The sequence below is a fragment of the Mastacembelus armatus genome, chromosome 15, assembly GCF_900324485.2.
Source record: "Mastacembelus armatus chromosome 15, fMasArm1.2, whole genome shotgun sequence".
Lineage (NCBI taxonomy): Eukaryota > Metazoa > Chordata > Actinopteri > Synbranchiformes > Mastacembelidae > Mastacembelus > Mastacembelus armatus.
This window is the reverse complement of record NC_046647.1, coordinates 6,300,459-6,328,216: the sequence shown is the minus strand read 5'-3', so window position 1 is coordinate 6,328,216 and position 27,758 is coordinate 6,300,459. Positions and strand designations below refer to the sequence as shown.

General features: G+C 40.1%; 1 protein-coding gene across 1 annotated transcript; it reads right to left on the bottom strand.

Moving 5' to 3' along the window:
* Positions 1-1,755: 1,755 nt before the first annotated feature.
* LOC113132166 (gamma-aminobutyric acid receptor subunit pi) lies at positions 1,756-25,381 on the bottom strand. Its single transcript, XM_026310091.2, has 9 exons — positions 25,359-25,381; positions 25,158-25,270; positions 21,483-21,550; positions 19,977-20,194; positions 17,864-17,946; positions 14,697-14,834; positions 14,375-14,527; positions 5,235-5,425; positions 1,756-4,999 (listed from the first exon to the last, which is right to left on the bottom strand). The coding sequence occupies exons 1-9, from the start codon at positions 25,379-25,381 to the stop codon at positions 4,634-4,636; spliced, it is 1,353 nt and encodes a 450-aa protein (XP_026165876.2). The 3' UTR covers positions 1,756-4,633.
* Between the last annotated feature and the right edge of the window lie 2,377 nt (positions 25,382-27,758).

Below are 27,758 nucleotides of genomic sequence, written 5' to 3'. Positions count from 1 at the left end.
CAAACTTGACTGATCTTTGGACCATCCAGTTGCGATCAAAGAAGCTGGACATAAAGTATTTGTAACACGTAGTACCTGAAAAGGTCAAAAGTGGCACCTTTTATATGTGTTACATGCCAATGGAGATTTCTTTTTAACGGGATTTCTGAATTCAGAGAGACTGATTCTGAGGATAAGGCCCTACAGTGTGAGGATTATGAAGACTTCTGCTGCAGACACCAGAACACTGTTAACTCCATTCTTGACTTCCACTGGGAGACACAAAGGCAATGTCTCAAGGTTACACAGTCAGCCTGAGTCTTAGTATTATAGATGTTTATGGTAAGGGAAATGTAAATACACTACGTTGCTTATGATGTTGACATTAGTTTATCTTGTGTTGTGTGCCACTGTGATAATTCTAGGTGTAAATGAACCACTGAGATCCAAGTCTCCTTATCCTCTTTCCTCTTTCCAGATGTTACTCATGCATTGTTTAATGGTGTCAATTGAAATACTATAGGGATAAAACATATTGTATACAGGGGTTTAGTGTTAAGCCCCTGGCCTAAAACTGGCAGCTACAGATAAATAGTCCTTTCAGAGCAAGAATCAGTTTTAAAATGTCTGTTTTTCACCATCTTAACAATAAGACTATTAGTAAATAGCATGTTCATGTTACATTTAGCTCATGAAGACATCTTTAAAAAAATCTGTTATTTTTGCATCCACTTGCAACTGTCAGAGAGCAAAGTGGGCTGGTACATCTTTAACCTTTTAGTCTTACCCCAGAGCGCCTCATAAGCGCCGTTTGTTCAATAAAGTTTGACATAGCAAGCTTCTGTGAATCACATGAGGCCTCAATCTGGCCTCAATCAAACCTGTTTGTATGTTTCGCAGCGTCACTAACGGTAAAACCAATAGAATTCACATCCTCAGAGAAAATCCCAGTCAGGGGGCATAGTCTAACTTCGATTGACAGGAGAATTAGCCAGTCAAATTGTTCGTAAATGGTGACTGACGCATCTTGTAGCCAATGATGAGACCTATCCAACAACATACGGGAAGTAGAGCCAGATGACGCAACAGTGGGCTTTAACGCAGCCCCTCCTTACTGTAAATGTTGCCTTGACAACACTGGGCAGGCAGCGCTCGACGCTAGAGGGGGAGGGGAGTCATGTTTCACATTCTACAGCGCGCCGATAGAAAACTGGGACGCTTTTGCTTCAATCGGCACCAAGGTCGTCAATATAACTCTTAAAATGTAAGAACAACGGCTAGTTTAATTTAGCTATGTGTTGTTCGGCCATTTGCAAAAAAGGGGGCGGGGTGACTAAGTTTAAAGCAGAGCATTTACAAAATGTGCCCATAAGAAGTGATTATGTGTGTGTATGGGTTTGTACTGTATGATCTCAGATCAGCCCCTGACTCTATATTCTGCTGACTCAGGGCTAATGGAGCTGCAGGGGATTAAGAATCACGCTCTCCACTCCCACTGGGACACTGCTTACCTAACATGTTGCAACACACAAACACACACATTTGCATGTTTTCAGCTAGTCTAACCCACCCCAGTCCTAAACTTTACATTTCCCCATTGATGCAGTAAGTGAAATTTAGTGTTGACAAAGCACACAGTAAACCTCCTTTATTGCTATCATTCCTATTTATACACCAAATAAACATGCATAGTGCTACTATTTATTTACACCAGGTTAGGCAAACCAATACCTGCATTAAAGTGGTACTACAGTACAGTATATAAATACATTTCACATCAAGATGTCCAAAGAACTATACAGTTGGTAGTCAAGATTACCTTAAAGTGTTATTTTATGTGTCCTACAACAGGAAAAGAAAAGGCAGTCCAGCAGTAAGCATTTTCTCTTTTTCTGTTGCCAATGGTTTCTTAAAATCTGTCCTTGCATTGCTGCCGATAATGTTGTGTTGTAATCTTCTTTATAGGTCACACCTTCTTTAGGTACTTGTAACCATCTAAAATGACGTCCATTCCAAGAAAACTGCCACTTATAATGAAACTGCGGAGCCATAGGACAAGTGATAGGTTTGAGCCTTGTTTGGGGATCAACTTTGTCAGTGGAGGACAAAATGTTCTCTTTCTGTCCGTAATGACAGAGAGATTTAGCTGTTGTGGCTCTTTGGCTCCAAATTGCCATTCATTTCTTGCACTAACCACTGAGAAGATGACTATCAAAACTGCAGCTGTGGTGCAGTATTGTATAAAACATGACAGTCTATTTTATCACATGACCCTTTTCAGCAGGTCAGTGCTCACTGACATCCACAGGGCAGACACAGCTCAGTCAGAGGCAAATGAACGCTGTCAGTGATCACTCATCCTTTCACTGAATGAAATTTAAATCAAATAGAACAGCAGTGTGAACATCCCACACCTACAGAATCAGACCCCAAATCAAAATTGCATAATTAATCAAAATACACAATTTCAACAGCCTCAGCTGGGCGTTATTAGTCTTCACTATCATTAAATCTAAACAAAATCTACAAAACAAAAGAGGAATTACTCTTGAAAATCATGCAGAAAGAACAGAAAACAGAAAAGCAAATGCTACTTTTCTACTATCATCAAGCAATAAGAGCAGTCAAATGGTTGGTAGTTAAAGGCATATTGAAAAACAGATTAAAACATAAAAAGCAATGCAGATAATATATGAAAATTAAGTTTAAAAGGCAAGGAAGCGATGACATTAACAGTTTAGTTTGCCATTATCCTCGATACACAATTAAAGGTAGTTCTTAAAGTGGAACCTTATGGCTAAATGGACTGTTTACTTCAACCTCCATATAAATGAGTCAGAGTATGTCACAGCAATATTGAATACAGCAATAAATATACATGCACCTGTGCTGTTTAACTGAACACTGTTTTCTATCTGAAATATGAAGTGTCACGATCTTCTGCTCACTGATTGCATGCTATTTTAGAAGTCTTGTATGAATACCAAACATTATATTAACGCTTAAACTCTCCTAGTGGAAGAACTGAAGGGAAGCCAAGAGGAACGCTTAAATCAAACTGCAATCTTTGGTTCTTTGGTACACACCACTGGGAGCAAACATACTGAACCTGAACTGAAACACTTGACACTCACAAAGCAGAAGATGACAACTCCATGATATATCAAGCACAGATTATCTAGGCATTCTCCCATTTGAATAATGCACAGATGATGACATCCTGTTGAAATATGTTGGTCATTTCATTCATATTCAAATCATTCTACAATATCTAACACACTGGTCTGGGTACTGCTTTATGTGTTATAAAAGCACACAGACAAAAACTACTACCTAACTCCATAAGGAAAGAATACTGCATATTGCACTATAACACGGCACCTAGCTGTCCAGGTGCTGCAATTCTGTATAGCCACACCTTTGTATTGCACATGCCCAGTCAGCATGGCTGAGGCAAGTGTTCAATATTTAATAAGTAACCTTATTTCATAATGTCACTTTTTAATTACAGTGGCGTTTTCACTGCCCCGCATTACATTCCAGCTCACCTAGTTAGTGCCTCTTTTCAAGAGAAGCCAACAAAACAAGACCTGCAACAGTAACTGGGTTAGCCAGCTGCTGTTGTTATATCTGATTATTTAGCTTAACCCCAAGTAAATAATCTTTGCAACCTGCCCTGTGTGGTTAGCTGGATAGCATAATACTACCCAGTTGAAGTAAATAGAAAGAGGGCTTAGTTTGTGTTTTTAAACAGTGCTTGCAGTCTTAACTACATGGTTCCACATCCTGTAGCTGTAGGTAACCAGAGTGAGCTGGTCTGAGATTGCTCACACCATTTAATAGTGAACACTTTGGACTTACTTAAATGAAGGTGCCGGCCTATTGAAACAGAATAATAGCTTTGAGTGATGGCAAGTTACACTATACTGTTTATGGTGGCCAGATTTCCAAAACACAACTTGATGGGATTAAAGGCCACTATATTTATAGAGTCAATGAAAAGAAGCAATGCAGGCTCAGTCAATTAAAAATAACTCACAGAAGGACACAGATTTCAACAGTGAGAAGAAATAATCGTCCTTGGGAGACTAGTTTATTGTTTTAACACTCTCTTTTCTTATTTTTCTGCCACCATCTCTTTTTCTCACCTCCTCTTCCACCCGTTATCTTTCCTTCTAACTGATCTTATCTTTCCCTCTAAATACTGTAAAATGAAAAATTAAGTTGAGACATTAAAATGATCAATCCATCACATCAGAGACGCAAATTGGAAGAGGTGTTTGCTCTCCCTAAACAATGCCAGCAAATTTTGTCATAAAGCCTTAAATTACAGCTCCATCTTCCCTGTCGGCATGGTGATAAATATACTGTAGTGAGAAAATACAGACTCACCATTCTCTCTTCACCTCAAGGTGCATCAAAATATATCAGTCAGTGTCAGAGAGGCCCACAACCAAATGTATTAAATTTCAGGTAATGTATGGCATAGATGTGCGCATATTATTAAAAAATGGAGCTGTAATCATAAGCATTTTTTTCCCCAAACAATCCTATATGAGCATACTAGCTTGTTTGTACATACATACAGAAAAATACACTTCTTGTCTACATGCACTCTCTGTCTCACAATCTCTGGGCTGCACTCCAGCGCATGCTAGAAGTACAGATAATAAGTCCAGTAGAGCAGGTTAACGATGACAAAAGACAGGGGAAAGGTGACTCTGGAGTAGTTGTCTATGTGGTGGGGGTTCTCCACATGACAACAGTTTATGGAGCGGAGCACTTTGCGGATGATAGCCAGAACAGTGAGGCACCAGTTGGTGTGCTCCGGAGGCAACGCCTCGGGCTTAGGCTCACTGCTCGAGGGGCCGGATGGGCTGCCAGTGAGTTCTGTTGAGGTGGGAGCTGGGGGAGGTGTTTCTGCAGGCTCCTTGCGCCTTTTGGCTCTGTTGGAGTAAGTGGAGATGGTGGTGACAATGCCGTTCATTTCATCATCAAAGTCGTGAATTTGTTGTCCGTACTGTAAGAGAGTGAGAGTGACAGAACAAGTTTTAAAAGATAACAAAAACACTAAGCGTCTAAGTCTGAAAGTCGACTTACCCCAAAATGCGCATGATGATGATAATGATGGTGATGATGATGATGAAGATGATGATGATGATGACAATAACCACCATCATGAAGACAATGACTGTAACCAAACAGCAATGACTACAACAATGAACAACAAGACAGTATAGTCAGGAGGCTCTCACCATGAGCATGTGGGTGTTGGTGTGTGTGAGCGTACAAAAATGGGCCACAGCGTACTCAATGAGTGCCCCAAAGATAAAGCTGAAGCAGATTCCCAAATAAACATCAATGGCCTTGATGAAGCAGTTGGCATTAGGTAATGACGTCCGGGCTCCCATCATCAGAGTGGTCATGGTCAGTACTGTGGTCACTCCTGTTACAGAAACATCACAGAAACACTGGTGAACTACAGATCTTCAGATCATCTACTGAACCTGTGGACTGCACATCATCTACTGGGTAAAATAAGGCTTAGGATCACAAAAACAACATGTATACATAGTGTACAGAGGTGGCAAAAGTACTCACATTCTATACTTAAGTAGAAGCACAGATACTTGTGTGAAAGAAAGACTGGTAAAAGTAGAAGTACTGACTCAACTTTACTTAAGTAAAAGTAAGAAAGTACGGGATCTGAAATGTACGTAAATAAAAAAGTTAAAATGATTTTTCCCGTCGTTAATGATACACAATTCATCTTTTGGTAACTCAGCAAAACTAAAAAGGTTCAGCACAAAAAAAGGAAATTCTTCTTTTATTAACAACCTGAACAGTGCTGGTACAGGGAACAAAACAACGCGTTCACCATGAATCATTCTTGGAGCTGACAACATTGAACAGTTCTTTTAAATACGGCCATGGATGGGGAATGTCTTGCTTTTCTGAATCTGCTGCATATTCGTCCGTCGGACTCGCCAACACTCCCTGGATCCCTTTCATCTTCCATGTGGCACTGCAAGTTTTCTCTCTCTATCATAACCTGTACACTCACTCTATTTCTCTCTCTAGTTACGTATGTCTTTTACATCGTGTCTTCATCTGCGGAGGTTGAAAGAGTAACGAGCCTGTTTTGATCATTTAAGGAGTAGAAAGTACAGATATTTGTGTTTAAATGTAGGGAGTAAAAGTAAAAAGTTGTCAGAAAGATAATTAATCAAATAAAGTACGGACACCTGAAAAATGTACTTAAGTACAGTAACGAAGATTTATGATACCTGAACAAACCATCACCAAGCACCTCAATGTTTTCTGCAGGTTTTTTCAGCCTGACTGACTAATATCTGAGATTTAATCTGTTTACAGTCCACCTGCTCCCCCTTCCTTCCCTAAGGAAGTCTGTGTGAGATGATGGAAAGCACCGGACCACTACTAATGGCCCTTATGGTAAGATGTTGCTGTAATAGTGCATTATATTTATGCAAAATAAATATTAAATAAATGTTAATTCATTAATTCAAAAATAAACAGTTTAGGCCAGGGGTCTCAAACTCAATTTACCTGGGGGCCGCTAGAGGCAGAGTCTGGGTGAGGCTGGGCCGCATCAGGTTTTCCACAAGAAAAGCTTTGTTAAAAAAATTCCAATCTTCTTAAATCTCTTTATTTTTATTTTTTAACACAAAATAAGATTAAAAAAACAAAGCAATTAAGAATTAATAAGAAAAAAAATAAACCAATCAGTAATAAATAAATAAAATAATAATAATAATAATCATAATTAGATTTCTCTAGTCTGTGGCCATATGTGGCTTCTATTTCTTTCAAATGTCTGTATGAACAGTTCTTTAACCTTTGACCTTCTTCTGAACATGAATTGTCCTGAACATGAATTGAACATTGAAGAACATGAACTGTTCTTCTGAACATGGCTTCTCTTGCCTACTCCTTGCTGCTAGAGACCTGGCAGCGCTTCCTCTCGCATAGCTGAGCCACATTTGGCTTGAGGGAGGAAGCAGTTGAGACCCTCAGTATGGCTTGAAGATGATCATCAGTAAGTCTGGACCTGTACTTGGACTTATTGAAGTTCAAGGTGGAGAAGAGCTTTTCGCACAAGTATGTGCTCCCAAAAAGGCACATGGTCCGCTTGAACATTCGGGAAAGCTCAGTTAAGCTGGGGGTCAGTTCTGTCAAAAATTGTCCAAGCTTGTCTGCTTTTCCACTCACCTCCCTGAACTTCGCTTTGAGTTCAGAGTTGCACTGGAGGTCAGTGAGCTCCATTTGAAGCACAGGAGGGGAAGGGGTCCGCAAAAATTTGAAATGTGGCTCTGTGCGTCTTGAAGTCTGCAAATCTGTGATCAAATTCCTCCTGTAGCTTCAAAATGACATCTTCTCACCACTGAATGGTGTGCCTGCATCCACGAGTGCCTTGCATGCTGGGAAATGGCAAAGGTTTGTCTGAGAGAGCTGGGCTTTCCATAACACAAGTTTTGTGGAGAACGCTCTCATGTTGTCATAAGCAGCACTGACAAGTTGCCCCTGGCCTTGTAACTTCTTGTTCAGTACATTAAGCTCATGTGTGATACCAACAAGAAAATCTAAGTCCATGAGCCTTTTAGGATCACTTAGCACAGGAACAGCCACTCCATCCTTCTCCATGAAGGCTTTCACTTCTGCTCTCAACTCAAAAAATCTTTTCAATACGTTTCCCCTGTTGAGCCAACGTACCTCGGTGAAGTAGAGCACATCCCCATATTCTGACTCCATTTCCTCTAAAAAAGCACAGAACCTTCGGTGCTTTAAGCCCCTGGATCTGATTTGGTTGATGCACTTCACAACGACAGACATCACATTGTCAAACTTCAGGCATTTGCTGCAAAGGGCCTGCTGATGGATAATGCAGTGCAGAGCAATGGCCTCCTCCACACCCTCCTCTTCCAGATTTTTTTGAACAAGTGCCACCAGTCCATTTTTTCTCCCTGTCATTGATGGCGCTCCATCGGTTGTTATTCCAACAAACTTATTCCATGGCAAACTGGCATTCTCCAGGGCATCACACAGCTGGTGAAATATCTCCTGAGCGGTGGTCTGGCCATGCATTGGAATTAGTGTGAACAACTCCTCCATCACTTTAAAATTGTCATCAACACCACAGACATAGATTGTGAGCTGGGCAGTGTCGATGATGTCTGTGGTCTCATCAAGAGCAACTGAGTATACACTGAAACATTTGGCTATCTCACACAGTTGGTTATGAATGTCACGTGACAGGTCAGAAATGCGCTCTGCCACGGTGTTGGCAGAAAGGCTGATCTTGCTAAACTGACCTTTCTTTTCTGGACAAACTATACTTGCAGCCTGTAATATGCACTTTTTGACAAATTCACCTTCTGTGAATGGCTTTCCTGCTTTAGCAATTATCCCACTAACCATGTAGCTAGCTTCGACTGCTGCTTTATTCTCTTTGGTTGCTTTCTTGAAGAAATCTTGTTGCCTCAGTAGACATGTTTTAAGATTGGCAACCCGGTTGGCCTTCTCATCTCCTTGGTATTTTGCATACGCCTCAGCATGTCTAGTTGTGTAATGACGTTTCAAATTATATTCCTTGTGCACCGCAACTTTCTCTGTGCAAATAAGACACGTCGGTGTACCCCTGTGCTCAACAAAGAAATATTGCATTTCCCACTTTTCCTGAAATTGCCTGTGCTCATCACCAACCTTTGTCTTCACTGAGGGCTTTGAAAAAGACATGTTTGGGGCTGTGTAATATATATAATTCCACTTGGTGTCACTGTCACATTTAGGTTTCAATCAATGCAAATAGCGCAATGCAAATAAAAAAACAAAACAAATGACCGACAAATAACAGTGCGACCTTATATTTTGTCCGGGTTACCGGGGACTGTTATTGCCGATGGACAGGTGTCACTATGTGACTGCAGACTACATTAAGGGGGTCACACACCGGACGAGAAACGCAGGGCAGCGACAACTCTTGTGTATCGCACACCGGATGCGCACATTCTGTACCCGCGAGCTCAATTTCAAATCAAGTTCTGAGCTGCAAGATGGGTAAAAATAAACTTAAATTATTATGATTATTTAAATATATTTGTAGCTGAGTTTTGAACGTTAATCAGTTAAGAGAATTGGTGGTGTTGGGGAAATAAATTGTACACCTTTACTAACTTCACTTATAATTGTTTGGAAATAAATCTTACATATTTACTTAATTTATAATATCATTACTCTTATAAACGTTTATACATTGTTGCAAAGAGTTGTAAGATCAAATTGTGATCCCCACTGTGTGAAGAAACAATCAGATGTGAGGGAGAGTCTAACACATACATTTACACACACACACACACACACACAGGTGCTTACACATATACTTACCCACATAAGTAGTTTAGGAGAATGACCAACTAAAATGCCATATTTACATGTGTGCTGTGCAATGCCATAGAAATTCAAGAAAATTAAATGTAAACGACTTGATGCTGGGTTAACCATCTAACTTTGTAATTACTAACGTATGTGTTGTGCAGCAAAGGTCACAAGGAGAGAAAGGTCACAGGAATAGTTTCTACAGTGTGTATGCATGATACTACAGATAAGATCTGTTAAGGCCAATAGGATGGGGTTGAGAGGACCCAAGACTCAGACACAACAGGTAAGGTGAAAGAGTTTATTACAGGACTTGAATTATGTGTCGTGACGATGCCTTGAACCAGGAAACTGGAGAACCTCAGGGTTGCTTCGGTGGATCTCAAAGGGTGCCTCTACAGAAGAACACATAAGGTCAGTGACTGTTGAGACAAAACCTTCAACCTTGGAATTAGTGTTCACCTGTGGCTGGTTGTCTGTGCAGGTTACCCTCAAACAGGAGATTGGCCAGGAGACCAGATGACGGGTCACGGGTGAGTGTTTGGGTAGCGATGAGGTGGACTCCGAAAACAGCAACAATAACTGAGTGGCAAACAGCAAGAACCAGGTTGATGGAGACAATGGCTGAGGAGACACAGACTTAGGGAGACAATTGGTTAATTGAGCTCATAGGTCAAACTGAGGGAAACACAGGTGCGGAAGATCTCCAGGCAGTGGCACGTTAGATTGAGGCTGCTCCTCAGTGAGGGACTTGAGAAACAGTAGAGGCCACAACGGTGAGTATCCAGATCCTTCCTATGGAGGCCCAGCATCCATCCGTTCTGGCATCCAAACAGGTGAGTATTTACATCCTTGAGAGTGAGTGCACCAAATCCTCCAACATAGTGAGGTGAACATCCAAACCAGTGAATAGCATTTACACAATCCTCTTCCAGGATCTCAGCAGGAAAACTCCCAGAGCAGTCAGGGAAGCAAGGACTTGAAACTCACAATTCAGTAGTTCTGGTCGCTGGCAAACAGGCCGTCAAAAAAAATGGAGGTACTACGCAATATTCTGGAGAAAACAGGAGTGGCCGAACAGGGAGAGAGCAGGTCTGCTTCAACAACATTGTGGCAAAGGCTGATGGGTGAAACCTGCTTATAAAGAAAACCAGGAGCCGGTAATGAGGCACAGCTGAAGTCACTTAACAAATGAGCCAAAGAGAGAAACCGAGAACAAGAGCAGTAACAGACAAGAACCAGGAGTTGGCTAGCAACCAGGAAGTAGTGTCAGGCCCTGACAAGATCAGCCTGCAGAAAGAGAGCCCCCATATGATACACTGTTGCTGAGGGGAGGCAAGGTGAAGTTGCCAGGCTGAGAGAGGCCCTGTATGATACACTGTTACAGAGGGAGAGGCAAGGTGTAGTTAGGGATGAGAGAATCACAGACTTCAAGGATGAGTTACCATATAAGGGGGGGTTATGTAAAAGGGATGCAGAGGTACTAGGTACTGTGTCACAGAATGTAGGATGAGGAGCAGCTCTGGACGAGAAGATAAGAAGAGGAGGATGGTAAAGTGCTGAGGGGTTGGGTTGGGTTGGGTTTTTTGTATTTTAATTAAACAGATGTACTATTCTATTTTAGGTTCGGTTTCAGTTTATAATATCTATTTTTTATATTTAACATTTTTATGGTAATGAAGAATATGCACAATGCATAATGCACAGTGTATCTGCAAAATAATGATCTGATCTGATGAAAATAAAGAAAATAATCCTGAATTTTAGATATTAAGATTAAAAGAACTACGTTTATTATACATTTAATTATGTGTTTACATTTTTGAAAACCAATGCATGTAGTATTTTGCAGCAGTGGTGTCTTTGTATAATGTATTAACGACGATTAGTAATGTATTGCTGACTACTTCCTGTGGGGTGACGTGAATTCCGGTGGTGATTAAAAAGAAGTCTAACGATACCTCCCGCCTCGTTCCTGTCTTAGCTTAACTTATACGCAATATAAGTACATTACAAAACCATGCAGAAGGCGCTCTGTGGCGCGGCAGGAATTTGAACAGCGTCCTGAGTCGTAGCTGGGCGCCACGGACAAACGCGTCGCGACGCTGCGTTTCTCGTTCGGTGTGCGGCCCCCTTAAAGTGCCATACATATCAAACTTGCGGGCCGCACTAACATTAAACTTTCATATTAAGGCGGGGGCCATAAACTATCGTCCTGCGGGCCGCAAATGGACCGCGGGCCACGAGTTTGAGACCCCTGGTTTAGGCCAAAGCATGTAGTCTGTTGCTATGGCAACCAATCAGATGCAGGCCCTTGATGCCCATTATACAATGCTGTGACGTCACGCCATTTTGACGTTTCAATGGTAATGACGACAAATGTAGGCCTTTGATGTCTTACAATACTGTGACGTCACGCTCATCTTAGTAGAAATACCCAGGACAAACACACCGAGTAGTATTTGCAGACAACTGGATTTGTGTGATTGCGCGTGTTGTTACTGACCACAGCAGTTTTAAACTAGCAAAATGAGTTGTACTCAGGATTATGATTATTCGTCCGCTGGACCCAGTGAACCAACATCCATTGACGAAACAATAGAGTCAATTAACCAACACCTTCGTGCCGCCAATAGTGACATTAAGAAGCTCCAAAAACAGCTTCTGAGGTCCCAGACAGAACTGGAGAAAACATATCCAGAACTGAAGGAATCAGAGGCGGCTGCAAGAGCAGAGCATAGCGCTCTTAAAAACACTATGGATTCCCTTAGTGAGGAAATCAAAAATTACAGAGCTTTCCATGAAAAGCTAAAAGATGAGAAAAAATCTAACGACGAACTTAACTTTCAGAATAATTTGCTCAGGATAAAGATCGGAGCTCTGAAAGAAAAAGAGATAGCCATGACAGAGCTGAAATCCGAACGAGCAGCCATGGCAGAGGAGAATAAGAAACTCCAAAAGCAACTTGAGCACCTGTGGGAAAAAGTCCCTAATGATTTGGAGGAAAAGTACACTACGGTGTTCAAGGAAGCAGAGAGGTTAAATAAAGAGAACAGCGACATGACGCAGCAGGTCATTTTGCTCAGGAAGAGGTATAAACAGAAAGCTGCTTTGTGTGAAGCCTATGAAAACATGAAAAGAGAAAAGCAGCTACACAGTCAGGAGAACGACCAACTGCGGCAGGAAATCCAGCAAACTGAGAAAAACATTCTGAACCAAAATATTTTTTTAAAGATAACTGACGCACTTACAGTGTCACATGAGGCCGCTAGTCGTCAAAATACCGCCCTGCAGAGGGAACTCGAGCGTCTTAACATCGAGTACCAAAATGCGAAACAATTCAGTGTCTCGTTCAATGAAAGCTTGTCCCGCATGGAAGGTCTGAAAAAAGAAAATGACCATTTGCGAGAACAAATCAAGGATGTTAGCAGACAGCTCCAGAGCACCGAGCTTTCAAAAGACAAGTATAGAGAACTGGAGGCTGAGGAAAAATCTGCCATGGCCCAAAACAGAGTCCTAGCTAAAACCTACTCTGGGAAACTTAAGAAGCTCGCAAAGGAAGAGGACTGGACACGTAAATATGACAAGCTGAAGGGGCAAGTAGATGCACTGAAGCAAGAGAATGGTCAAATTGTGGAAGATATTCAGGGTTGTAATGAAAACCTTGAAGATCTGAATAATCTTAAGGTGCAACATAAATTTTTGATAACAGAGAAAAAGAAGCTTGTCAACCAACAGAACACGCTGCACAGAAATCTCCGTGAGCTGGAGAAACAGCTTTCAAAGCAGCGTGCTCAGATAGAGAAGAACGAAGTGCTCAAACAAGAGACAAAGAATCTGACCACAGATAACTGTGCACTGTGGGACAGAATTGAGACTCTTTCCAAAAGTCTCCAAGATTAAAACATTCTGGGCATCACATTTAATTCCCTGATAGTGGAGACAAATGCCATGAAACAGTAGAATAAGGCACTGCACAAGGAAGTAGTGAGCCTGGTTCTGCTGGAGGTTTTTTCTTCCGTAAAGGGAGTTTTTCCTCTCCACTGTCACCAAGTGCTGCTCATAAGAGATTTGTTCTGTTTTTAGTTTTTGTAAAATGCCTTGAAATGATTTATATTGTGATTTGATGTTATACAAATAAAGTTGATTTGAATTGAAAAAAGAAATGAAAAAAGTACAGTACTTTCCACCTCTGATAGTGTATTCTGCTCTATGTAATTATATCAAAAGCCACATACAGACAGAGCTAAACAGTACTTTGTGTAAAAAGATGACATCATCCTAGCTCTGCCTTGCAACTGTAAATAATCAACATTGTTGTGCATTGGTTGGTTGGTTTGGTTTTCAGTACTGAAATCCTGTTGGTGAACTTAGTGTACAATGAGCATCTATTTAAGACATGTTCCCACATCCTACATCCCAACAGACAGCCAGCAGATCACTGATCATCCTTCTGTGGACTGGAAGCAGCTAGACTGGCTCACTCCCAAGTCAAAAAACAACATTTTTAAAGCTTAGTTGTTGCACACTGTTTAGCTAAAAAAAATGCCAAAAAGTGTTAGTTAGTAATTTAGAGATGATGGTAGGGTAGGCATATTTTTTAACCTGCGTTCAGGGCCAGGCTAGGTTAGTCTCAGGCCTCACTGAAATAATCTCTTTAATAATCCCTGTGCCATGTAGTGAGATATCTTGTAGCTGTTTGCTTTAAGAATTTAGTTTTGAGGCCCCGGAGTATCTCATTTAACAGAACATCTATGTCTGGATGCTCCCAGTACACTACACTATTATCATTATTGCTTTTTTCAACCCTCACACCCAATCCTACATTTATTCCTGCTAAAGGACAGCAAAAGTCTCTTATCTGTGTCAAAGTAAACACTCATGACCGATGGAGTCTTTCACAGTGCCTACAGTTAAACATTATACTTATAAACAGTTCTGTGCAATGTCAGAACATTTACTCACATTTGAGAGAGAATAAAAATGGTTTGACTCATACCTATACAAATACGTGCTGGAACAGAGGACAGGGAAATCCAAAAGGACACCCATGAAAGAACCACCAGCAGGCTTGAAGGAACATATGTCTCCAGGATGAAGTACAGAATGCTCCTCTTCAGTTCAAAGTGGAAGACCAGTCTGGGGTAACGCCCTTTGGGAAAAAGGACAAAGTCAGTCATTCTACCTCGTAACAAAAACATGTGGTGTGAAAGAGAAATCTGACCCAATTTGACCCTAATTTTACAGTATTTAATAACATTACACTGCTGGTCAAACATTTCACATAGAGGAGAGGCAGTAGTTTTGAATGTCACTGTTACCAGTTTCATAGATGGCCTCTGAAACCGATGTGTAATGGTCTTCTACAGTGTACTGAGCCAGCTGCAGAGTGTCTAAACCACTGACGGACTCATTTCCTCTGGTCCAGTAAAACATGACATCATTGATGTTGTAACCCCCTGTAGGGGAAAAGATAAGAGAGGGAGATTACACCAGATAATTTAATGCTGCACTGACCAATATCTTAATATTAAAATTGATTAAATACAGACTGTATGTATAGTGTAACATGCCATGTGTTACTACAGCAAAAAAGCCATGATAAAATCACTATATGCTACGCACAGTAGCACTTTTCAATAAACAGTAACTAGTTGGTGAACAGATGGCCCAAAGCAGAAGAGCAGGTCAGCTAAAAGGAGAGTGAGTATCTGACTTACTGAATTATGTGGCCATTAACACAACTCCAAGGGAATGCTAATGCTGCTCACGCAAACACACTCACCATAAAACTTTATAAGATGGTAATATGTCAGTGGTATACAGTAGCTCAACCTCACAGCACAATATATTTCTCTCCCTGAAACAGTTTATGGTACATCAGATTGACAGATGAGTATTAATAGCACTCACCCTTAAATGACTAACACACAGTTGAATAAATTTTTGCAGGGAGGAAATATTAACAGCACATTACACTTTCACCTAAACTGCTATAATTATAAAGTAATACTGCTGATGTTAATAATGAATAATGATAAAGAAGCTGGTTAGCACTGTTGCCTCACAGCAAGAAGGTCGTGGGTTCGCATCCCGGCCTTTCTGTGTGGAGTTTGCATGTTCTCCCTGTGCTTGCGAGGGTTTACTCCGGGTACTCCGGTTTCCTCCCACAGTCCAAAAACATGTATGTCAGGTTGATTGGTGACTCTAAATTGCCCATAGGAGTGAGTGTGAGTGTGTGAGGTTGTCTGTCTTTGTGTGTCTATATGTGGCCCTGCGATGGACTGGTGACCTGTCCAGGGTGTACCCCTGCCGTCCACCCGAGAGAGAGCTGGGATAGGCTCCAGCAGATCCCCGTGACCCTGAGCCAGGAAAAGCGGGTATAGAAAATGGATGGATGGATGGATAAAGAAGCTGCATTCCTATTTTCTTATTTTATTAAAGTTGTAGGAAGAGCAGGGAATGATAACTGCTAAAACCTTAAAATCTGTGGACCAGATGTTTGGGATTGCACCGGATGGTGGGGGGTAAATACCGTCTAATGTTAAATCTCAGCATAAGAGAGACAATTCCCAACAACCAAATGAAATGTAAAAACACCTTTGAAAAGCTAGTTTAAGACACTACAGGGAAGCTCTACACAGTGCAGCTCACAAATATATCTGCCATTATAACAACACAAGAACTTGACAGTATGGCACTATAACAATCCAACACTGCACAGTTATAGAAAAATATGTGGAAGAATATGCTCCCATTATTCACTGCAGCTCAGTTTGACACAGAAAGATCCAGCAGGAATTGCTAATGGAAAGGCATTTGTGGGGTGGGGTTCGTTCAATACTTCAAAGGGGGTAGCAAAAATAAAAAAATGTCACGCTGAAGAGCTTAACTCTTGCCTCACATTAGAACAGACATATCATGCATATAGCACTGAGCCATTGAGTTCCCAGATAATGTTCATACAACTTGGAAAAACAAGATATCCAAAATTAACATGAAACCAGAAAAGTGTGGTGCAGGTGGGAGTCCAATAGATCAATGTAAGTGTAATATAAACAAATCAAAAATATAAACATGTGGTAATAATACTTCTTATGGACAAAAAGGTAGGATTAACCAGGCTAAACCTCTTTGGTGTAATTTTCTAATTTATCTGCAGAGGGAGCAAGAGAATAAAAAAAAAGTAAGATTGTCAGTTATAACTGGAATGCATCTCTATAATCTTCTCATTAATTTGCTATCACTCTCCCTATTTAAATCCATATGGAGTCATGTATTATTGACCAGGGTGTAGGTGGATGCTGGGAGCAAAGTCCTCTAATGAAGCGCAGCAATGACTTTAATGCTCAAATATCTATCTCACTGTCATTCTTATATTTGGAGAATTCATTATTTTCTTGACCCAAAGCCCTGCTGTAACAAATTAGAGACACAAATGGGTAGTGACATGTTGTGCTGTCAAATAGTTACATGAGGGTATATTCAACCTTTGAGCATCCTGTGGCCGTGAAAACAAGTATACCCGTCCACATCAGATTTTAAACAGGGCCAACAATTAATGCAAAGATCACAAAAGACTTCTATCGTCTGACTCTCTTTTTGCTGTCAGAAGGTACTAAATATTTTACCACAATTCTGATCTAAACCCCTGCACCTTCCTACAGTGACGCTCTTTTTAAACCTTCTTCTTGTGCATAGGATCTACTCTTGGCATAGCCTTAAAAGAAACAAATCCCTGAATATACATCTTCATAAAGAGAATGAGAGACAGAGCAAGAGAGATAACGATTGAAGGAGAGGAGAAACAGAGAGATAGAGAGACAAACAGAACAGGTGAGCGAGTTATGGTAAAAGACAGTAGAAAATAGAGATGGTGAAAGATGATTTTAACCTCCAGATGTCTTTTTGTCTGCTAAGTGGGACTGGAGCTGCTGTTAAATGTTTTATTTGGCACTGAGGTCCTGGTGGGCTTCTGTCTGGCAGGGATCAGTCTTTGCTTAGCCTGGCTGACTGTCATTTAAAAGCAAGCTGTAAAGCAAATATGACAAGAGGCACAGAGGGGAGGGGTAGACTTACAGTATTCTTCTTCCCGATTTGGACAGCCAAAAATCCATATTGTCATGTAATTAATAACCTTAATACAAGTAGTACCAAGGTAAATTCCTCTCTTAAATAGCCACAAAAGCATATTCTGAGATTTACAAATACAATCAAGATTACAATGGGTAGTAACGATTTGTGCATGTTGTAGTTACTGGGAAATGTACTGTAAATCATTAAGGCCAAGTTTCCACAGTATAAATAGGTTTTGCTCCCTACAAGGTGAGAAGTAGCACACGCCCCTGCCCACACACAGCAGCACTTCACAAGATGAGAGAAAATTACATGTGTGATCCTTTGGTTTGATCACACTCACTTGAATCATTCCTACCCACCAACCCTCTGACACAGGTTAACGCGGTACACTTCAGTATAACATCCTTACAGCTTTCCAGTTGCAGCGTGCAGGTCTGCTTGTCCATGGGATACTTGGTCAGGTCCATGTTGCAGGCCACGGTGGTGGTAATCCTAAAAAACAGAAATGTTTTTGTAATTGTGGGAATTCAAGGAAAGAAGACACTTATGGTAAATCTTATTAGGAGTGCACACGGATTTTTTTCCAGCAAAACTCTTGAGCAGATTCATTCGAAGATGCTGCTGATGTGAAGAATGAGCTAGCTTAGATTTTGGTATATACTGTATGAAATTATACATGTAAACAGCCCTCTATTCACTGGAGACGACTTGTAATGGACAATGACGCCTTTGGTTTCCATTGATGTCATACTGTTTTCATTAAAACTATAACACAGTAACCTTCTTCTCCCAGTTAGGACTGGCTAGCAGATGATGAAAAACTGATAAAGTATAGAAGGTCTGTCGCACTTCTCCACAGAAACTGAACTGGATTGACAGGCTGGATTCAATAAGAATGAAATAAAACATTCACATATATATGTATGCCAGTAAATGTGGCATATTAAGATGAGTTCTATCTTTGATAGAAGAGAAACAAGCATGTATTTGATTCCCATCAAATCCTTGTGATCACCCCATATGAGAACAATTTAAACATTTAATATATAATTCATATTTTTTTGCTTAGTTTTTTTAGTTTACTTTTAGTTTTTTAATTTTTATGAATAATATCTCAAACTGCATATTTATATTGTCAACATAAATATTAGAGTGGAAATGTCTTCAATAAGATATCCTTTTAAAAGTCAATTTTAGATATTGCTAATGAGGATTTTTGATAGACATCATTTGAGAGATACTTCACAACTCCTAAATATTGCTGAAATTTCTATACACAAGGGGTCTAATTCACAGAGACCTACAGATAGAAAAATTCATAATGGACCCTCAGGAAATCCACCTGGGCATTCTACCATAAACCTTTCTTATTACAACAATTTATTACAATCCTCTGTCACGTCTAGTCTATACTGTACTGAAATTTGAACCTCGGGTGTCTGGTTGTGTATTCTTCATCACAAATATGAACAGGACCATCAAAAACCATAGAAGTGACATACTATACAGAAATTCTTTAATCGAATCTTTCCTCTTAACTGCTTAACCTTTGGCCACTATGACCTCATTGTTTTCTCATGTATTCCCCCTTGGCGCTGCACTGAAACATTTCCCAAAGATGCCTTGCAATTCCATCACCTCACATTTCTTACCTCTCTTTGTCCTTTTTCACAGCCCCAGTTCCCTGAGATTGCCAACCCTTTCCTGACTATCCTTTTTGCCTTGTTTTACACTACCCTTCTCCATATTTCCTCTGCCACAGTAAAGCCCAGAAATGGTGCAGATCTCAGTATGGAAACAAAGTTTCATGCAGACGAGGGCACACATGCACATTCACATCAACAAATCCAGTAACAACAGTTAGAAAATTGCCATTAGAACAATGTGAATCTTTCCCGTGATGTGTTTTTCTCCCTTTCAATGTGTAACCAGAATGTGTCTAAACACAATTGTACTGTACACAGGAATTTCAACACTATCATCAAGGCACTACAGCACAGCATGAGTAAAGTGAAATGAGGACCCCAGACAGCTCTTAAACAATCCGAAGATAAGCTGTTAAAGCATGTGGCATAAAAACAGCAGGATGGGCAAATCCTATCGTTGCTAGCTGAACAACAGCTGAACAAGTTCACTCTTCGGATCATCTATAACCTTTCTATCTAAAAAAAGTCTGTTTGATCAAAAACAAGATGTGAAGGTAACATGTTTCTAAAACTTGCCAAGAGGCTCTCAGATGTTATGCCCTTACATAATGCAATATGTGTTAGAGAGACGTTCACAGGACTTGGTGCTTTTGATAGCCACAGCCTTTTGTATTAACAGACCACATACAATTCAATATCCAAATAATACAACTGACATGACTCACTGCTTTGCAATCACATTATCTCAAATGTAACCCACATTTCCTTCATCAGCAAATTTCTTTTCCATTACCTGGCCTTTTTTGTGGTCTGTTGGAGCTGACAATAAAAAAAATAAAAAAAAATAAAAAAAAACTATGTTGTTTGTTATCCCACCTCAGTGCATAAAGGACGGTCCCATTGGGGAAAATCCGGATCAGTCTGTTCTCCACAGTGATGTCATGGAGAAAGGATTTCTTGGAGTCCACGATAAAGGTGTCAGGGACCCAGAGGAGCTCCACTAGCCGCCCATCAAGACTCAGGCTTTTGTTGCCTTCAAAAACCAAGCGCTCGTCTGTCCAGCGTTGCCGAAGGAATATGGTGGCAGTGTAGTCCTGCAGGATTGGGGCCCAAAGGTCACAGCACAGCTAACACACTAACAAGCATGTCAATAATATGCTGACACACAAGTAAAGGTTTTGCAAAACAAGCCTCTCCAGTGGACTTGTATTTTATTCGTCAGCTTGGAGCTTTTTTTCTTTTTGAGGACATTGTGAGTAGTGATGATGTCAGGTTTCTAAACTCTTCTATGCCTGAAGCAACAATAATCCTTAGTGTTGCTTCACGTCAGCAAGTCTGTTCTGGTCTTTATGAAATGCAACATTTCTGTGTGCAGCACATTCTGAAAATCCTGATGTTACATCAACTATACTGTAGATTCAAAATCAATTTCTTCCACTGTCAGGAAAAGGCTGTGACTCTAATTTCCTAACCAAACATGTTCAGTAGCTCAGGAATGCTGAGGTGTCCCAGAGGAATGCTGGTGGTATGTCCACTGTTTTATAAGGCTGGTGTAGGTTGCTGGGAATTTGTTTTACTGTACTACTTATCAGCAGAACGAGCTCAAGCTTGTCAGGGGACATTAAAGAAGAGTTTAACTTTAAAAATGTTTACAGTTGTTTTTACCATAATTCAGCTTTGCTGTCACTAGATGAAGATTCAGCCATATATATCGCATATATACTGAGTGGTCACTAGGTTTGGTGCATAAGTAAATAAAGTAATATACAAGTAATGTGTATAAATTGACACCTGTATGAAACCTGCTAAAAAATATAGGCATAATAAACAAAATTATGGCTGCATCGTAGCATTGGATTGAGCCTGCCTCACAGAAGTCAGACATTCTCCTTATTCAAAATATCAATTCTGAAATTGTAGCATCAGGACAGAACAAAGCTGAGAGATTTACTTTATTTTAAAAATACTGAAAGTACTTATATATCTGTTCATTTTTGTGTTGCTAATTTTCTGCTATGCAACCATTCGAGTCAGTTTTGGAGAAATTAAAGGACATGCTTTAGGGATTTTTCACACTAATTGGTTGACATTTCATTTCAGTAATGGACAAATTATGGGTAATTACTTATTAATAATTACTTACTTGTAATTACTAGGTCACCCAGAATTCAGGTCAGTGAAATTCGTAAATAGACTTTTAAGGCAAACACTGATGGCAATTACACGAATGTGTCTATATTTACAAAGAACTCTGGAAAATTCTGCAAAATGAAAGGTGTAATACATCCATGCTGAAAACTAATAATAGTGTTTTTTGTCTTGAAATTGAAAGTAAACAGTGATCTCTAAACTGACAATAGGGCACAATATATATAGCCTTACCATGTTTATCTCAGAAATGGTGTCAATGCTGGCAATATCCAAGCTCATGCCCACTGTTACAGGACCATCTAGGAAAGGAAAAAAAAGTATAATACATCCATGAATGTGTCATTGATTACACAAACATTACACACTGCATTATTCCTACAGCTCTACATCTGACTGTGAGCTCTATACCAAACAGTGTATATTGTGACCATAAGAGGACATAGAGTAGGGTTGTATAATAAAGCAAAGTTTTGCATAATCAAAGGTTACTGAAGGACAGCATATTTAAAAATGCTAAAGACCCCACATCACTGGCACAGCAACAGCTGCAGTCTGTCGAGTGTGATCCTCCTTGAGGGAATTAGTTCTCCCAGATTCACCATCAAAGACAGCTAAGTTTGCTGTTCTCCTATATTTCATATTCCTATTCCCCTTTACTCTCACTTATCAATCTTCATTTCCATGAGGGAGAAAAACGAGTCTAGTTTCATAGTGTGTTTCGTTACATGTCTTCACAAAAAGTGAAACAATTTAATGGGGACTTTATTGGGATTTTCCACTAGCACTACTCCACTCGGTCTTTTTGATTTTCCATTAGGACATAGTACCTGGTAGCAGGTACTTTTTAATACCTCCTTGGCCGAGGTTTCATGCGAGATGAACCTACCAATATGTGACGTCAACAAACGCGGATCACCCATTGGACAGGGAATGACGTCACCGGAAGAGTCGTGAGTACGACGTCCGACAAAAGAATCAAAAACCCGCCATTTTTAAAAACTAGCAACATTGACTGTTTGTTTTTTCAATTTTTACCGTCTTTAGCGAGGCAAATGGCTAACATTACTAGCTAAACAACACCATGGTTTTAACAGGATATGTGGACGTTTCAATTTAGCACCGTCGTGCTATGACGCCCCGTTCAGGTGGTACTCACTTGTAATAGAAAACGACGTAAACTGAGTCGAGTCGAGTACAGTTGTTCTAAAACTAGATGACTAAAAACACACTAGATGATTTTAAGCCCAATTTCATGCCCTATTTGCCCCCTCAAGTAATCGTGGGAGCGTGGCCCAATTCCAGGTTTGACGTGAGCAATTACCTGTCTAAAGAATCCTCAGGTGTGTGCTGTCAACATGATTTTACTGCTTCTGATAGTTTGATATTTACGAGCCCTGGTAGGGGAGGCTCCAACGGAATGTCCTTAATAGCCAATGAGAGAGAGCGCTCCGAAAAACGTCACCAACCGGAAGTCGTGTACCTTTACGTCTAACAAACGTCATAGCAAATCAAAACAAAACTAGCGCCAAAAGGCACATTGAAGACAGGCCTGTTGAATTATCCCAACAACACGTGGGGATACGTGACAATGGAAAGGCGTACGTCACGACGTCACGTTTGATCCCGCGAGTGTTTGTGAAATCTCGTGTCTGTGGAATCACCAATTACAATCGGCGTGGTCTCTCAGTCTGGTTGAATCCTCTAGTGTGTGCGGTCCAAAGATTGTATTCCCTGATAAATCGTTGGAAACTGTCCTTATGTCTGTGGCCTGCCACGTTTTAAAACAGCGTTAGTCTTTTTAACTATCTCCTCACATATGGGCTGTGTCCGAATGTCCACCCTAGTCCCTAACCCTTCAGTCACTGCATAGTGGACTACATTAGGGCACAGTTTCAGACACTCACCCACTACTTTTTTTCTCTCGCTGGGCCCCATGTAGATGTCACTTCCTTTTTCAAACTCAAATGATTTATTATTTTAATAATTTAGTGGTAAAATTTTATTTATCTCATCCTGAATGTTTTTTAAAAGGTTAACTTAACCATCTGTTCATAATTTTCAGCTACAATCTTGAATCTATATGCATAACTTTCAGGCATTTCCACCATTTTTTCATCCACGCAATGCATGACGATCTATTCTGCCTGTTTAGTGACCATTGCTGCTCACTACTTTTTACAATGCATTGTGGGAAATTTTGAGGGCTTTTCAGTTACTAGCAATAATACTAGTGAGGGTGGACATTTGGGCACAGCCATGGTTAACATATGAGCATAACGTGTTTTTGGACCAATATCTATGAGAAACGTTTTTAGTATCTTTGGAGGAAGTTCACCTTTTATTGTGCTTGTCCAAACCATGGAAACTGAGAGCTATAACAGTTCTTAGATTGCTGTTTTCAGAAACTTTTTTAACTTCTACTTCAGACTAGGTACATTTCAGTACTACAGAAACCACAAGTTTAAATTGCTTTTTCAAACCCAGAACTAGCAACAAGCATTAAGTTCATTTTTGCAGTGCAAACAACAGCTTTCAAATAGAAAACTCAAACAAACTGTCTGATCCAGAAGTCGGGGCCTTCACGACGAACAAATATCAGAGAGCTGTTGATGGATACTGATCAAAGTGTGCTAGTGTTCTTGTTAAATGTTGTGTAAGGGTGACGTCACTATGCCAAACGTCTGTGGACTTACGTTACTTCAATATTCCTACTGGTGGTGTGAATGCAAACAGAAATAAGGTCCTTAGGGTCTGTAGTTGGCTCAGTGGTTAGCACTGTTGCCTCACAGCAAGAAGGTCGTGGGTTCGCAAACCAGCCTTTCTGTGTGGAGTTGTTCTCCCTGTGCTTGTGTGGGTTTTCTCCAGGTACTCTGGTTTCCTCCCACAGTCCAAAAACATGTATGTCAGGTTGATTGGTGACTCTAAATTGCCCATAGGAGTGAGTGTGAGTGTGTGAGGTTGTTTGTCTCTATGTGGCCCTGTGATGGACTGGTGACCTGTCCAGGGTGGACCCCTGCCTTTCACCCAAAAAGAGCTGGGATAGGCTCCAGAAGATCCCTGTGACCCTGGCCTTCAGGAAAAAGCGGGTATAGAAAATGGATGGATAGATCGATTTCAAAATGCCAAGTCTGCCATGAGCAAAACTAGTGGATGACAATGACAGCTCTGCACCTTGCACCGAAATGCTGAAAACAGTTTAACTTATACCATACTGTATGTGCATCTAAAAAATTATCACAAAGATGCAAAACATGGCATTAAAAAGGAGTGCATCATGATGGTGTTGCAGGTTTTAGTAAAGCATATTAGGATGAATTCTGATTATGATCAGTGTGTGCCAAACTTGTGTTCCTAAGCGGAAGGGCTAGTGATTATATTGAAGAGCATTTGTCTTGGTGAAGTCTTGAGGTGCCATTATGGATAAAACCGTGAGTAAACAAGCTGGAATCACAATGTGATTCTCAAAGCCCAGAACAAAAACAGTAGTGAGGGATTTGCAGGAAATGACATAACATTCTTCCCAAGACAATCTTTGTTTCTCTATGACAAATAAATTAGTTGGTTGGTTAAAATTGAAAACTAAATCACAACATATACTGGCAGATATGATCTAGGTTAAACTACAAACAACTTAATAGGTTTATTAGGCATCAGTTGATGCTTGTTTCCTTTTATGCATATCTCCTTGTTATGACTTCATTATACCATTATAGTAATTACTAGCACCCCAAGTTTAATGGTGCATTCATCTTCATCCAATAGTATGCATATGCACTAAATTTACATGTATGTATGAAGGGCCTTGCAAGCAAAAAAACAAAATATAAACCACTCTATGAAACATGCATTTGCCATGAGCATTCAGTCACTTCCATGGGTACATTTGCTGTGCTGCAGTTTCCTTACTGTCAAAGAAAGGCCTGAGGTACTTGTTGTATCCTTTCATCAGCCTCTGAATGGTAGGAGGTAGGATCTCTCCTTCCTTTACTTCTGCCATGAGCAACGAGCTCTCTAACAACCTGAGAACAAAAACAGAGAAAGGAGTGAGAGAAAAGCAGAAATAAGTATTATTTGTCTCCTGTTGTGCATTTACCAGGTGGATTTCACCTCACAACCGCCTCTCTGTTCATGGAAGCTGCAGGGTGTCAACTGAGTTCAAGAACAAATCTTATAAAGCATGGTGAATCAAAGAAAAGACAGGACATTAAAATAGAAACATGGAACCAAAAAAGGAGAAAAAAAAACAAAAACAGGAAATTTCCCTTATAAATTTAATTATTAGATTACCTTCATTTGACTGTTTTCAGAATATTTTGAACCATCCATCTCTCTGTTTTTCTATTCACTTGTGCCTTTAAAATAGCTATTTGCTTTCATAAAACCTTTTTTATATTCTGTCTGAAAGCTATCCTTAAAGGCACACTGAAATATGGGAATATGATTATACTGCTGTCAGTTGTGGCAAGGGATAAAAACACTCATTGCACCATCCCCATATGTATATGTTTTTGTGTATAAATCAAGCTCCAAATACAGAACGATAGAAAGCCCTCAAGCACGTGCCATGATGTAAGAGGGTATGAAGCAAGACAGATCAGGCCATGTGCAGAGGCAGAAAACATTCATCTCCATATACTGGCAGCATCTCAGACACCCCTCTGACACTTGTACACTGCCGTATAGAAATATGTGACAAAAAGAGCAAGAAAGTAAGATATGCTGCTTTTGTTATCACATAGTATCATCAAATACCCACATATTTATGACTCACTCATTGTCAAGCTGTTTTGTAACATGTATGTTAGTGCAAATTAACTTCAGTACCTTGGTGTAACTGCCATGAACATATTAATTAACTTGGATAATTAGTTTCTATTTCATGCCAATGCTACACGCTGGTGTCTTCCATAAACCCTGTTGCTTCCCGTTAAAATGATACATGCTGCAATATATTGGATATCGTTCTTGCTACATCTGACCCTCTTCTTTGTATCTATTAATTACAGAAACATTTCAGGTGAATATAATAATTTATTGATGCTGAAATGTTAAAAAAAAAAAAATACATACACAAAACACTTTCAGCTAAAAGCTAATGTTACCATGGCAGCATGCTTACAATGGCAATGTTAGGCCCTGACACTAGCATTGCTGTGATTTGACTACAGTGAATGAGTAATAAAGCTTTAATCAACATATTGCATGTCAGGGTTTTATTATTATAAAAATGAGGGATCCCATTTCTGTAATCTCCACTTGAGTTTGTATCTTCCAAATTCTACTGAATTATAACTAATAACTCTCTCAGAAAGACACACACAATGGTGTTTAAATCAAAATAAGAGTTACTGAAAATTTATATTACAAAAGAATATTTTTTCTGTATTACAGAATATCAGTGAATATCCACAAATATCTATGAAAAGAATTACTAGTTCTTTCCATTTATTCCCCATGAGAGAACAGGCTGTCCTACTGATGAATCTGCAACATGGCCTGAGAGCTGACCAGAGAGGCTTTTACCAAAAAAGAAAGCAGAGAAAAAGCAGAGAAAAAAAATCTTCCCCATAAAACTCAGAACTTGTTTCACCTCACTGTGTCAAATCAGCTTAGACAGTAGGGTAACTCGCTCCTAGCATACTGTTGCTATGCTGCATAAGATCTAACTCACAGGTCTCTTGCTTGTTGGCAAGAGCCATGGATGAGAAAGCCACATTAGTGACGGTAGTGACAGCTTTCTGTCTCTAGCATTACTGCATTATTAGTTTGAGTTGCTACCTTCACGCATGCTTTTGTCTGAGGGAGATGGGTGTGTGCAGATATCATGTAACATGGAAATGATTTCCTATAACATAGTACTCCCTGATAGGAATAGCTGTATTTGTGGGTAACGTTCCAAAGGCTTTAAGGTCTGATAATGAAACAGTGTGTCTTTGACCACTATGTGCACTAAGAGCCCCCAGCTGCTCTCACTCTATCCATCTCTGTAAACCCCCTGACTCTAAACCTTCACCTGCGGAAAGAGGTGAGAACTCAGTTTTCCAACCTGCCAAACAGTCGCTATCCACTGAGCCCTGACAATGAAAAATACAGAGCCACTGAATTCTCCCAAAATCATTTCATTCATCCCTTTCATTTGCATGTGTGTGCAGGCTGGCATGATTAAGAAGATATTTAGGCTGCAATGGGAACCACACACGTGACCTCTCATGTATTATAAACACATGCATACAATACACATATATTCCCTCATCTACACGCACGCACACACTCAAACATCACTCATACATATGTACTGTAGGGTTTTCCCCAGGTGAAAGCAGCCGGCGGAGTGCACACTTTTCCCGATTGCTTGCTGACAGACCTGACACGCCTGCCCACAAGGCTGCCTATCAAGTATAACAAGATGACACACTGAATGCCCACAACTGAGCTGAAGACGGCCTCTGCATTACAAAGTCAAAAGCTTGGTTGGCTTCAGCAAAATTGCAAAACAATAACTATATT